Source organism: Somniosus microcephalus, chromosome 2 (genome assembly GCF_052327205.1).
Source record: "Somniosus microcephalus isolate GS21.2 chromosome 2, FLI_Smic_1.0, whole genome shotgun sequence".
In the NCBI taxonomy this organism is placed as follows: domain Eukaryota; kingdom Metazoa; phylum Chordata; class Chondrichthyes; order Squaliformes; family Somniosidae; genus Somniosus; species Somniosus microcephalus.
The window spans coordinates 46,767,636-46,780,493 of record NC_140988.1 but is presented as its reverse complement, the minus strand read 5'-3'; the positions used below and the strand labels follow the sequence as shown (position 1 = coordinate 46,780,493).

The following is a 12,858-nucleotide window of genomic DNA, read 5'->3' as shown; positions in this document are numbered from 1 at the left end:
CCAAGGAGGTTACCCTCACTTCCCTCAATAACCTAGGATGCATCCCATCCGTACCAGGTAACTTAGCCACTTTAATTAGTGCTAGCCTTTCCAGTACCACCTCTTTATCTATTTTTATTATCTCATCCACTATCCCAGCAACTACCTCGTTTACCATAGCTTTGGCAAAGTTCTCTTCCTTGGTAAACACCAATGCAAAGTACGCATTTACTACCTCAGCCACATCTTCTGCCTCCACCAATAGTTCTCCATTTTGGTCCCTAATAGGCCCCACCACTTCTCTGACAACCCTTTTACTGTTAATATGCCTATAGAAAATCTTTGGATTTCCTTTTGTTAGCCACCAATCTATTCTCGTACTGTCTCTTTGCCCCTCTTGCTTCCTTTTTCACTTCTCTACTTTTTATATTCAGCCTAATTCTTCCTTTGTATTACAGGAAACTTTGCGATATACGGGACCGAGCTGCTGCTGATCTATCAAAACTTCCGGATAGACCAGCGCTAATGTTGAAGGATACGGAGGTTTTCATCTCCGTATCTGACAATAAACACTGTTGCTTAGCAACAGCTTGTAAACACTCGGCCCGTACCTTGGAAGCGTCTCTGAAGCTGTTGCTAAGCTAGAGACGCTTTCCAGAGCCTGACTGTTTTTATTAAAAAAAAATGCTAGGAGAAGGAAAAAAAACCTAACCAAAACGGCGGCTGCTGATTTCTGCTGTTAGATCGAGGTTTCCGGACATACAACCTCCGGATAAACCAAAGTTTCCTGTATCAAGCTGACATCTGTCATGCACCCCCTTTTTCTGCTTCATCCTACTCTCCAGAACCTTTGTCATCCAGGGAGCTCTGGCTTTGGTTGCCCTCCCTTTCCCCCTTGTAGGAATGTACCTAGACTGTACTGAACCATCTCCTCTTTAAAGGCTGCCCTTTGCTCCATTACATTTTTGCCTGACAGTCTTTGACTCCAATTTACCAGATCCCTCTTCAATTTGCTGAAATTAGCCCTCCTCCAGTTCAGTATTTTTATTCTAGATTACTCCTTGTCCTTCTCCATAACTAATCTAAACCTCATGATACTATGATCACTATTCCCAAAATGCGCTCCAACTGTGACACTTTCCAACTGTGACATTCTCCACTTGACCCACTACATTCTCCAGGATTAGATCCAGCAAGGCCTCCTTCCTCGGTGGGCAGGAAAAATACTGATCAAGAAAATTCTTCTGAACACACTTCAGAAATTCCTCTGGCTGATCTGTGACCTAACTCCATATACCCGCCTTTGCCCCATATCCCTTAATCAAAGAGTTAACAGAAATCTATCAATCTCCGTAAAATTAACAGTTGACCCAGCATCAACTGCCATTTGCAGGAGAGTTCCAAACTTCTTCTACTCTTTGCATGTATAAGTGTTTCCTAACTTCACTCCTGAAAGGTCTGGCTCTAACTTTTAGACTATGCCCCCTAGTCCTAGATTCTCTAACCAATGGAAATAGTTTCTCTCTATCTACCCTATCAGTTTCCCCTTAATATCTTGAAAACTTTAATCAAATCACCCCCTTAATTTTTTTACTTCCAGGTAATACAACCCTAGTTTGTGTAATCTCGCCTTGTAATTTAACCCTTGGAGTCCAGGTACCATTCTAGTAAACCTACGCTGCACTCCCTCCAAGGCCAATATATCCTTCCTACGGTGTGGTGTCGAGGTGTGGACTAACCAGGACTTTGTATAGCTGCAGCATAACTTCTACCCCCTTGTATTCTAGTTCTCTAGCATCCCATTCGCCTTTTTGATTATTTTATGTACCTGTCCATGACATTTTAATAATCTATGTACATGGACCCCTAAGTCTCTTTGGACCGCCACAGCTTCTGACTTTTCACCATTTAGAATGTACTCTGATCTATCCCTTTTAGATCCAAAGTGGATGATCTCATACTTTCCTATATTGAAATCCATTTACCAGAGTTTTGCCCATTCACTTAATTTATTAATATCTTTGTAATTTTGTGCTTCCACCTACACTGCTTACAATGCTGCCTATCTTTCTGTCATTGGCAAACTTGGGTATGTGGCTCTCTATCACATCATCTAAGTTGTTAATAAATACAGTGGAGACCCCAATACCGATCCCTGTGAGACGCCACTTGTCACATCCTGCGAGTACCTGTCCATTATCCCTACTCTGTCTCCTGCTGCTAGGCCAATCTCCTAACCAGGTCAACTAAAGAGCATAGACTGAGGATTATCACAAGAACAACAAAGGTGAAAGTTAGAATAAATTTTCAGACTGTTACTATGACATGGAATGTTTTGTCACATATGGCTATTGAGACAATGTCTGTAACATCATTTAGCAGAGAATTCAATAGGCAGATGAAAAAAAAGCATATGGGGAAATGGGATTAGATGGCTCCAATGACCACCTCTTGTGCTGTAAATTCTATTTTTCTTTCTGGTTCAGTACTACTCCACCTGGTGTGTTTACACCACAGCTATCTGAGCTCTGAATGTGACACTCCTGAATACCTTTTAAACTATGTTTCTAATATATGTGCAATGTCTTTCTTTGGCTGCTATTAAGAACATTTCTTTTTGTTACCTTGTTCCAGTGTTGTATTAAGGTTTATAAAATTGGGTCTGCTGGGTTCATTGTTCTTAGTTGCTCCCTTAAGCCGTCTAGTTGTCTGCTTTTTTGCAAAAGTTAGCTCCCACTGTCCTGTGTCTGGTAGCGGGACCTGGAATTGTAACAGTGAAACTCCCTTGTGATCTGGATCGGATCTGTGTCTAAAGTGCATGTACTCCTTTATACCTCAAAGCAGACAGAATTAACACTAGCTGTCTTTTGTTTCACTTCATAAACTACATTCCACAGTAGTTAAACACCTGGTACAATCCTTTCAACTTCTGTTCATGTACCTACAAAAATAAAGAACATAAATAATAAAGTCCACTTGTGGATGGGCTATTATGAGATAAATAGGTTAGGATTGTAGGAAACAACTACAAATGCCAAAAGCATAGAATTAGCTTAGATGCTGAGAAGTACCACTTGCAGAGAGTTGCTGATCCCCTTTTTTGCTTCTCCCAGGAGATTGCATGACTTGGGGGAAGGAGTGGGGGGGCGGTGCTGAAGATGCATGTGAACGATGCCATACTGGGGTGGTGACAGGCTCAATGGACTAGCTAATCCTTTTCTGCCCCTCCAGCATATGTTCTCTTCCTGTGCGCCCCAAGGGAGATTGAATAAAGTGACTATGCTGGAGATTATTTGTGCAATGTAAGAGTATGATGTTTTTGGGGTTATATAAGCTTTAAATCATTTTTCTGATATTTGTACTAAATGATGGACTAGAAAAGTAGTTACACATATGCCTCTGCCTAGAGGTAGTTTGTTCCTTTGGGACATGCCCAAATCAATATCAGAATGAGCACGCTATTTAAAAATGGAAGAATACAACATTTTGCAACAAGGAAATAGTGAACATTAAATTGTTAAGTCTTTTTGTAGGTTATTTCTGAATGTCTGAATTCTTTCACAGAGAATGTGAAGTTTTCAGCAAAAACCATCCAGCACCATTTTCCAAAATCATCACTTTCTACAAAAAAGAACCTTTTGACCTGGACGCATATTACAGTAATCCACGGGAACTTTTACATCCAGATTCCAGAATAGGTAAGGTAATTTAAAAAAAATTAAACCAAGAAGGCATTTTTTTTAAACCAGTCTCCCCGTGTTTTTTAGCTTGTTAAATGCTTTGAGCACATCCAATCATGATCAATATTGCATATTATTTATGTCTATCTGTAACTATATAGCATCCTGATCAAATTTAAATGTCTGTAAAGCTGTCACGTAGTCCAAAATTGTGCTATAAAACTAACTTGTTGCTTTGGAGAAAGGGAGAATAAGGATATGGATTAAAGAATGGGATAGTCCTAACATTGCAATGTGTGCAATATCCATGCGGTGCACTGTGCAGCAATTTGACAACATGTTGAATGATGCTTTCCGAGCAATCTGTTATAGTTGAAGCCAAACCTCTCCTTACCAGGGGTCACTGGATAATGATCAGAATTGGGAAACTTGGCTGTTTATCTTCTCTTCCCTACCCTCCCTAACTCAGCACTGAGGCTAACCTTAGCTTCCACCACCCCAACTACCACTCTGGATGAGATCAGTTAATTCAGCACAGACTAGAAATGGAAACTGGAACCTTCCTGGTTTGTAAGCCTCCGGTACTTACTGTCCCTACCAGCTGACAATTCGTATTACAAGCTGTAGTCTGGATTCCTACTGTTGATTTCAATATTATTTTGGTAGTCCCCTCCCTGTATGTGAAGCTTGAACTTCTCTCAGAATGTGGAATAGACCATACTTATGGCAGGTAAAACAGATACAGATATTTAAGCATTGCTACTACTAGGTTTGTAGCAAAGCATTTTTTGTGTAGATTTTAGAGGCTGCTGTTGCAAGTGCACAGATGTGATTTTCATTTTATGTGGCTATTTTTGTAGAGTGGCCACTTGTAGCTTTTCCAAATTGTCATATAATGTCCCAAATGCGCCCCTGGGATCATGTGGGCCAGCCCAACAAATAAAAGGGGATCCCCATTTTCGTATGGAATCCCCATAAGCATGAGTGGGGAGTGCAAAAAAACACATTTACGTACCAAATAACTAATTTTTAAAAATTGCATATTTAAAATTAATTAAAATACAATTTAATTAAATATTTTAAACAAAAATTTAATTTCTTGGAAAAGAAATGTAAGCGTTTTAAAGGGGCTAAAAATAACCTGAACTTATTTTACAGATTTTTTATGTTTAAATAACTTCTTAAAATTTATTTTTATGTTCATTTAAACTTTTACCAGGCGTAAGCATTTCACAGGCTTTCTCTGGGCAGGAGTTGGGCAAATCTCCATCCGGGGATGTGGCGGATCTGCCAAGAAGATTCTTGATAGATCGCAAGTTCCAGGTTTTCGCACGCGAACACTGAACTTGCGGGGCCCTTACAGGCTGTATGCACCCGTAGGCCCTGGAAAATCTGGGCTAACCTCTGTTAGTGCTTTATTTAATCCTTACAATATAATTTTTATGTTTTGGATCAGGTCGGTTTACTATTCAGAATGTGACTCCTCAAAACGATGGTGAAAGTTCAAAAGTTAAAGTCAAAGTTCGAGTCAATATCCATGGTATTTTCAATGTGTCCAGTGCATCGCTGATCGAGAAACAGAGAACAGAAGGTGGTCAGGTTGAAGATGTTCCAATGGAAACAGACCAGCCATCTCGGGGCACAGCGCATGCAAAAATGGATGACCAGGTAGAGTATACAAAATACTTGGCATGTCAAGTCCAAAGCTGTATCTTTTTTGGAAGCTTTAAATAAGTTTTTAAAATTCTGACGCGCACTTTTGCCCTCTCTTTGGTGCTTTGTTCCCTAGAATCTATCAATCGAGTAGAAACCCACTTAAAAGAAAATTATTGTGGTGACCCTTGCAGTTTTTTTAGTATTACACACTTAAAGTTAAAATGATCTGCATTACTAGGTTACTCAGTCTCCTTTTGAATCTCCCGTTTCTCTCTTTAGGATATGCTCCAGTTACTTGCCAAGTATATGTCAGCAGGGTATTCCCAGTGGGGGAATCACAGCCGACACAATCCTGTTCTGCTGCGTCATCACCTGACGAGGATGTGCAGATCTAGCAGGGATCACTGGATAGCGATCAGGAGATAGAACCCTGGCTGTGTATTTCCCCCTTTCCCTAATTCGGAAGCACTGAGGCCAATTGTAGTGCCCCTACCTCCATCCATGCTTAGCTAACACAGCACAGACCAGGGAATGGACCTAGTCACTGGTTCTAAACTAAGACATTGGGATACCTATGTTATATTGTGAATCAAACAATAGCATCAGTTTGAACTAGTATTGAAGAACCAACCCAATTTTAGTTAAAAACAATTAGTTGTAGCAGTTGTTATTTTTTTTAAAAACACAGCAATTCGTAGCGAGATTAATTAACTGTTTCAACTGAGCTGCAAAATGACTAGTTTCATGTTTGATTTTTCTGCTTTTCTTGTTTGAGTATTGTACTAACCATTTTTTTAAATTTCCATTAATTTTGTGTTTCCGTTCTTGCTGTTTGCCAGCCTTGCTCTTTTCTAATAGAAGATGACATCTTTAGTTCGGAGGAGGTTTGTGTTGATCATATAACATTGAAGCTTGATGCCTTCTTAGTTACTGTGATTGCCTAATCTGTACGATTAAAATAGTCTTAAGCATTTTAACATCTCAACACTGAAAAGTTTCTGATTTAATGTGACAACCTCATTCTGCTACAACTGTTGCTGCCTCCAGTGAATAACATTAACCCATATACTTCAGCAAATCCCCATTGGACAACGAACATTCCTGTGCCATAAACTTAATCCATAGTGCTACCCTGTTGTAATGTGCTACTTTGTCCATGTTTGTCTGTGGCTCTGTACGTGTGTGTATGCTTGTATGACAGTTAATAGGAGGCTGTTCATTCCGATTTGGTTTAAGCATATAATGTACAGTATACAGATTTTTCATTTTTGCATTGAGACATCAAAGACTATTAACTGTTTCCTAATTATGGTTCTATCCGTTAAAGTTAAAGATGCACGTTGGTGTATGTAATACTTCAAATCTATTCCAGACATCCAGAAAACCAATAAAACAGTATAACTTATCAAATCTCTGAATTCTGGCTCTTTGTCTACCAATGGTATCAGCCTTGGCTCAGTGGTAGCACATAATCTAGGTTGACACTTCAGTGCTGTACTGTTGGAAAAGAAAGACTTGCATTTATATGGCACCTTTCACTACCACCGGATGTCCCAAAGCGCTTTATAGCCAATGAACTACTTTTTTGATGTGTAGTCACTGTTGTAATACAAGAAATGCGGCGGCCAATTTCACGCGCAAGAAACTCCCACAAGCAGCAATGTGATGATATCCAGATAATCTGTTTTTAGTGATTTTCATTGAGGGATAAATATTGAACGTACCGTCTTTTGGATGAGACTTTAAACCGAGGCCTTTTCCACTTCCTCAGGTGGACATAAAAGATTCCCTGGACAATATTTATATCTCAACCAACATAAACAGATTATAATTAATCTCATTGTTGTTTGAACCTTACTGTGTGCAAATTGGCTACTGCATTTCATAGGAACTGAAGTAGGCCATTCAGCCCCTTGAGCCTGTTAAATTAGATTGTGGCTGATCTGTATCTTAACTCCATTTAACCACCTTGGTTCCATATCCCTTAATACCCTTGCCTAACAATCTCAGTTTTGAAACTTTCAATTGACCTAGTCTCAACAGCTTTTGGGAGAAGAGTTCCAGATTTCCACTACCTTTTGTGTGAAGTGCTTCCTGACATCACCCCTGAACAGCCTAGCTCTAATGTTTTACGGTTATGCCCCCTAATTCTGGACTCCCCCCACCCCACCCCACCAGAGGAAAGTTTTTTTTTCCTCTCTACCTATCAAATCCTTCAATAATTTTAAACACCTCCATTAGATCACCCCTTAATCTTCTATGCGCGAGGGAATACAAGGCTAGTCAATGCAACCTGTCCTCCTAATTTAACCAAGTTTAGCCCTGGTGTCATTCTTGTGAATCTGCACTGCACCCCCCTCCATGGCCAATATGTTTCCTGAGGTGCGATGTCCATACTGAACACAGTACTCCAGATGCTGTCTAACCAGAGCTTTATACAATTGTAGCATAACTTCCACCCTTTGTATTCCAGTCCACTTGAGATAAAGGCCAATATTCCATTAACATTTTACGTTATTTTTTGTACCTGTCCACTGGTTTAGTGATTTCTGTACATGAACCCCTAAATCTCTCTGCTCCTCCACAGTTCCTAGCTTCTCACTATTTAGAAAATACTCTGATCTATCCTTGGGTCCAAAGTGGGTGACCTTGCACTTCCCCATGTAGAACTCCCATCTGCCACAGTTCTGCCCATTCATCTGAATCTGTCAATGTTCCCTTGCAACTTTCTGCTCCCATCTACGTTACTTACTGTGCAACCTAACTTGGTGTTGTCAGCAAATTTGGATATACAGTTCTCTCTATTCCTTCATCTAAGTCATTTATAAATATAGTGAAAAGTTGAGGCCCCAGTACAGATCCCTAGGGGACACCACTCGTCATTTCCTGCCAATTTGAGTACATACCCATTATCCCTACCCTGTCTCCTACCTCCTAACCAATTCCCTACCCATGTCAAAAGGTTGCCTCCAATTCCATATGTTTCCCTTTTTCATAACAATCTCTTGTGGGCAACCTTATTGAATGCCTCCAACATTTCCCTACATTACAATAGTGACTACCCTTGAAGCACTCTGGTATGTCCCGCGATCATGAAAGGCGTTTTAGAAAAGCAAATTCATTGTCAGGTGATAATGTAACTAATTCATGCCTAGTTATGATTCAGTAAGCTGTTACTGGAAAAGGTTAAAATGAAGGCAGCCCAGTACTTCTAATGGTAGAGCAGGAGATGCCATTTTCCCTTTGCATTCATGTGTTGTGATTTCTCCAAATGGAGTTAAGTTGGCAAAAAAAGGCTTGGTACTCCATCTCTGAGGCAGAGAGAATTTCTGGGATTGAGCAAATACCTATCCAGCTCTCTAATCATTCCATCTAATGTAGAACAGCATCTTGACTGAAGGCAGACAATTTGGAGGGAGGCAGGAAGTGCATCAGGGAATTATACAGAAGATTGATTAATTTTGATTGGCCAATGGTTTCACAAAAAAAATAACCGGGTAGTATCAGATGGGTACTGTTTCCTGTTCCCAACAGTTATTGTGAGGACTCGGACTTCCTGTTGTATTGTCTATATATACAGCAGAAACAATTTAGAGAATTCATCTTTTAATCAATTAAGGTTAGTGATTTACTTTTCAAAAGAGCCAGTTTTCCTTAAGTGAAACTCCTGTATAGTTCAGTTACCTCTGAGAAGTACCTAGAAAATGTTTTGATATGAGGGGTGCAGTGTTGGAAAATGGCACCCAGTGTTGGCATCTGCCACTTGATCAGATGTATTGTCAGCCAAATAGAGGTTAAAACAATCGTCCTTCTCCAGGTTGAAATTATGGGAAGTTTATATCTGTTAACATTTCTAACACCATAATCTAGTTTAATCATTGAGGCTCTGGCAGCTACCGTGCTTATTCAGCCGTGCCCCATTTGTGTGTTGACTTGTTTGTCAATATCTTTGTATCCATGATGCAACCATGTCACAACAACGTTGATGGTTACATTCACGGCTTTTTTTTCCTGGTTTATATGGGCTTTCAAAACCAGTTCTTAAATAAGGAAAACGCAACATTATGAAAATTGCTTCTATTTGCAAAAGACAGGAAAAAATTAAAGTTGGAAATAGTCTTGAAAAGGTTAGGTAGAAAACATTAGAAGTTAGAGTAAAAAATGGAGAAGTATTTCTTCTACAATAATAAAGCTATTCCTCAATTGTGTACCCCAATTACAATAACAGCATTTGTTTGTGTTACGTAGATGAGCTAAAATTTGCAAAATAAGGGTGATGAGCAGATTAATTCAATTTAAATTATCTATTCTTAATTTCACATTCAATCCTTGCTGCTAACAGAAGACTTATCCCATCAGAATTTGAACAGAGATGAAAGGACAGTATTCTAATCCAATGTTCTACTTAACCCCCTTTTTGTACTTTTGCTTCACATTTAACCTGAAAAACTAAAATATATAATACAGCAAATAAACCATCTTAGGAAACAAAAAGGCACTTATGGGATCATTTAGTTGGTGTAATCCAAATTACAATTCCTGAGGGAGCTCACAGTGAGTGCTTTATATTTTTTTACACTGAAGGTTTATCCAAAAGATATTTTTTAAATATATATATAAATTGAGGTTAACATTTGGGTACTATAGTTCGTGTTGGGTGAAAACATTGACATCTCATTTTGGTTCAGATTAGATTTATTTGAGCTAGCGTCCAGTAGTGAAAAGTTGACCCCATCAATGGCAGGACCTTTTTACCAATGCCCCACAAAACCATTGTAGCATTGGTACAGAGGACAACTTGTGTATATGCATATACTTTCTGTATGGCTGTTTGCTTTATTATTAAATTGACATATTTTACATTTTTAAGGGTACGATGCAAGTTGATCAGGAGGAGCAGCAAAAAGACCAAGCTGAAGAGCAGAATGAAGTTTCTCAGACACCAAGCACTGAATCTGAAGAAAAAGTTGGTAAAACCATACATATTTCACTAGAATACAACTTGCATTTTCTGTGTTTTGTATTTCATAATTTTAATTTTCTACAGAATGATCCAGCTATAGAAAATAAACAAGACAATAGCACAAAACCTAAAATAAAGGTGAAGAGTGTGGATTTGCTGATCCAAAGTGATCTGCCCCGACAGCTTGTTCAGGACCTTCTCAACAGCTATGTTGAAAATGAGGTATGTGCCCTGTTAAGTGTTTCACCATCAATAAGAAGAAATGGATTATCCAGAATCCTGTGTTGACCCTTTTACTGTTTAATACCTGCTGCGTGTGGGTTATAATAAGATAGTCTAGTACTTTTTTTTAATTCATTCTTGGGATATGGATAAGGCCATTATTTATTCTCCATCCTTAGTTGCCCTGAAAAAGTGGTGGGGGTGCCGCCGCCTTGAACTGCTGCAGGTTTGATGCAACTGAGTGGCTTGTTGGGCCATTTCAGAGGATAATTAGAAGTCAACCACGTTGGTGTGAAACTGGAGTCCGATATAAGTCAGACTGCTTAAGAATGGCAGCTTTCCTTCCCTAAAGGACATCAGTGAACCAGTTGGGTTTTTATGACAATCAGGCAGCTTCATGGTCACTCTCCGGCTCAGTACCCCTTGACACGCACATGCACAGTTTACCCACAAAACAATCAGAACCTTCATTAATGGGAATGATGTGTGTTTCATATATATCCTTCCCGCTTTTAAAAGGGTACTGTATTAATCTAGAAATACTGAAAGCTAAATAGAAGTAAATATTAATTTGGGGATTTGTAATTGGGTGCTCATAACTAATTGTTGAATGATTTCGCACACAATGAATTCTTGAGCTTAGCATTCCTAACAAAAGGTACCAAGCAGAGGGGAAAATGACCCCTGAGTAATAACTCTCTCAACCACACAGCGGCTGATGACCTGTCTTTGAAATGGCAGACAGGCAAATTGCTACCAGGTCTGTACCAGCCAGGGAATGGACTGTGAAGAAAACCAGTCCAACATTTAGTTATTTTCTTTCACTAGAAATCTTTGTAGATACAAAGTTCCACTAAAATTACTTGCTTGACATGTAGGGGAACACTTTTTTACAGAACATATATGTTTATTTTTAAACCAGTAACAAAATGTGTGAATCCTAACCTTGTGTTACATTTCTCAGGGGAAGATGATTATGCAGGACAAGCTAGAAAAAGAAAGAAATGATGCCAAAAATGCTGTTGAAGAATATGTGTACGAGACCAGAGACAAGCTGTCTGGAATTTATGAAAAATTCATCAGTGAGGCAGTAAGTAATCTATTCCATAAGCTAGTCAATAAGATGATGTGCAGCATTAAGATACGGATGTAGTGCACCAGTGTGGCAGGAATTGGTGGTTCATATTTTATTTTACACCAAGCTAATCTTGGCCTGGCAAACGAGGAGCTGAAGAATAGCCTGTCAATCCCACAAGCATGCATACTAGTGGCCTCCGAGCAATACTGGCAGATATCTGGGAATGGGTTGCCTTTTCGGTTTCTCTACTGGGTGATGATACATAGTAAGGTGGTGACCTAAATCAAAATGGCAGAATTTAAATGCAAAATATTTTGGGTAGGTACATAAAGAACTGGATTTTTTTTTTCTTTGTCAATTTCCCGCTTCCTTGCTGAAAGCATTATTTCCTTACTGGGAGCAGTTTCTAAAAAAGTAAATAACAGCATCCTCCTGTCCCTCACGCAAGTGGTCATTATTCATGTGATGCAAGAGGCATCTTAGTGAAGTCAATTCTGTCCTTACATGACATTCACACTTCCACTTCCAACAAAGATCATTGGTGATTGAGCAGGAACCAGGCCAGTTTTTCACCACCCTGGCCCAGGCCACTTCTATGGCCCCCATGCCAGGGGTTGGGAACCTGGGCAGGGAGACAGAGGAAAGGGAAGCAAGGATAGAAGCAAAAGACAGGAAGCAGAAAAGCAAAAGTGGCAGTCAGAGAAATCAAGGGTGTAAATCAAACATGGCCACAGTAAATAATAATTCTAAAAGGTCTAAGAGTGTTTATAAATTTTTTTTTTTAAAAACAAGCCTGAAGGCTGTGTGTCTTAATGTGAGAAGCATTTGTAATAAGGTGGATGAATTAGCTGCGCAAATAGATGTAAGCAGATATGATATAATTGGGATTGCGGAGACATGGCTCCAGGGTGACCAAGGCTGGGAATTCAACATCCAGGGGTATTCAATATTCAGGAAAGACAGGCGAAAAGGAGGTGGGGTAGCATTGCTGGTTAAAGAGGAGATTAACACAATGGTAAGGAAGGATATTAGCTCTGATGATGTGAAATCTGTATGGGTACAGCTGAGAAATACCAAGGGGCAGAAAACGTTAGTGGGAGTTGTATACAGACCCACAAACAGTAATGCTGAGGTTGGGGATGGCATTAAATGGGAAATTAGAGACGCGTGCAATAAGGGCACAGCAGTTATCATGGGTGACTTTAATCTACATATAGATTGGGCTAACCAAATTAGTAACAATACTGTGGAGGAGGAATTCCTGGAGTGTATACGGGATG

General features: G+C 39.5%; 1 protein-coding gene across 2 annotated transcripts in view; it reads left to right on the top strand.

Moving 5' to 3' along the window:
* hspa4l (heat shock protein 4 like) overlaps positions 1-12,858 on the top strand; it is a 77,015-nt gene that overhangs the window by 52,795 nt on the left and 11,362 nt on the right. Inside the window, exons 11-16 of one of the 2 annotated variants that reach the window (XM_086009433.1) lie at positions 3,544-3,677; positions 5,116-5,327; positions 6,155-6,199; positions 10,186-10,281; positions 10,363-10,500; positions 11,465-11,590. In XM_086009433.1, the coding sequence (XP_085865559.1) occupies positions 3,544-3,677; positions 5,116-5,327; positions 6,155-6,199; positions 10,186-10,281; positions 10,363-10,500; positions 11,465-11,590 (751 nt within the window). The remainder of the gene's footprint in view (positions 1-3,543; positions 3,678-5,115; positions 5,328-6,154; positions 6,200-10,185; positions 10,282-10,362; positions 10,501-11,464; positions 11,591-12,858) is intronic. The other variant, XM_086009442.1, reaches the window with a different exon arrangement.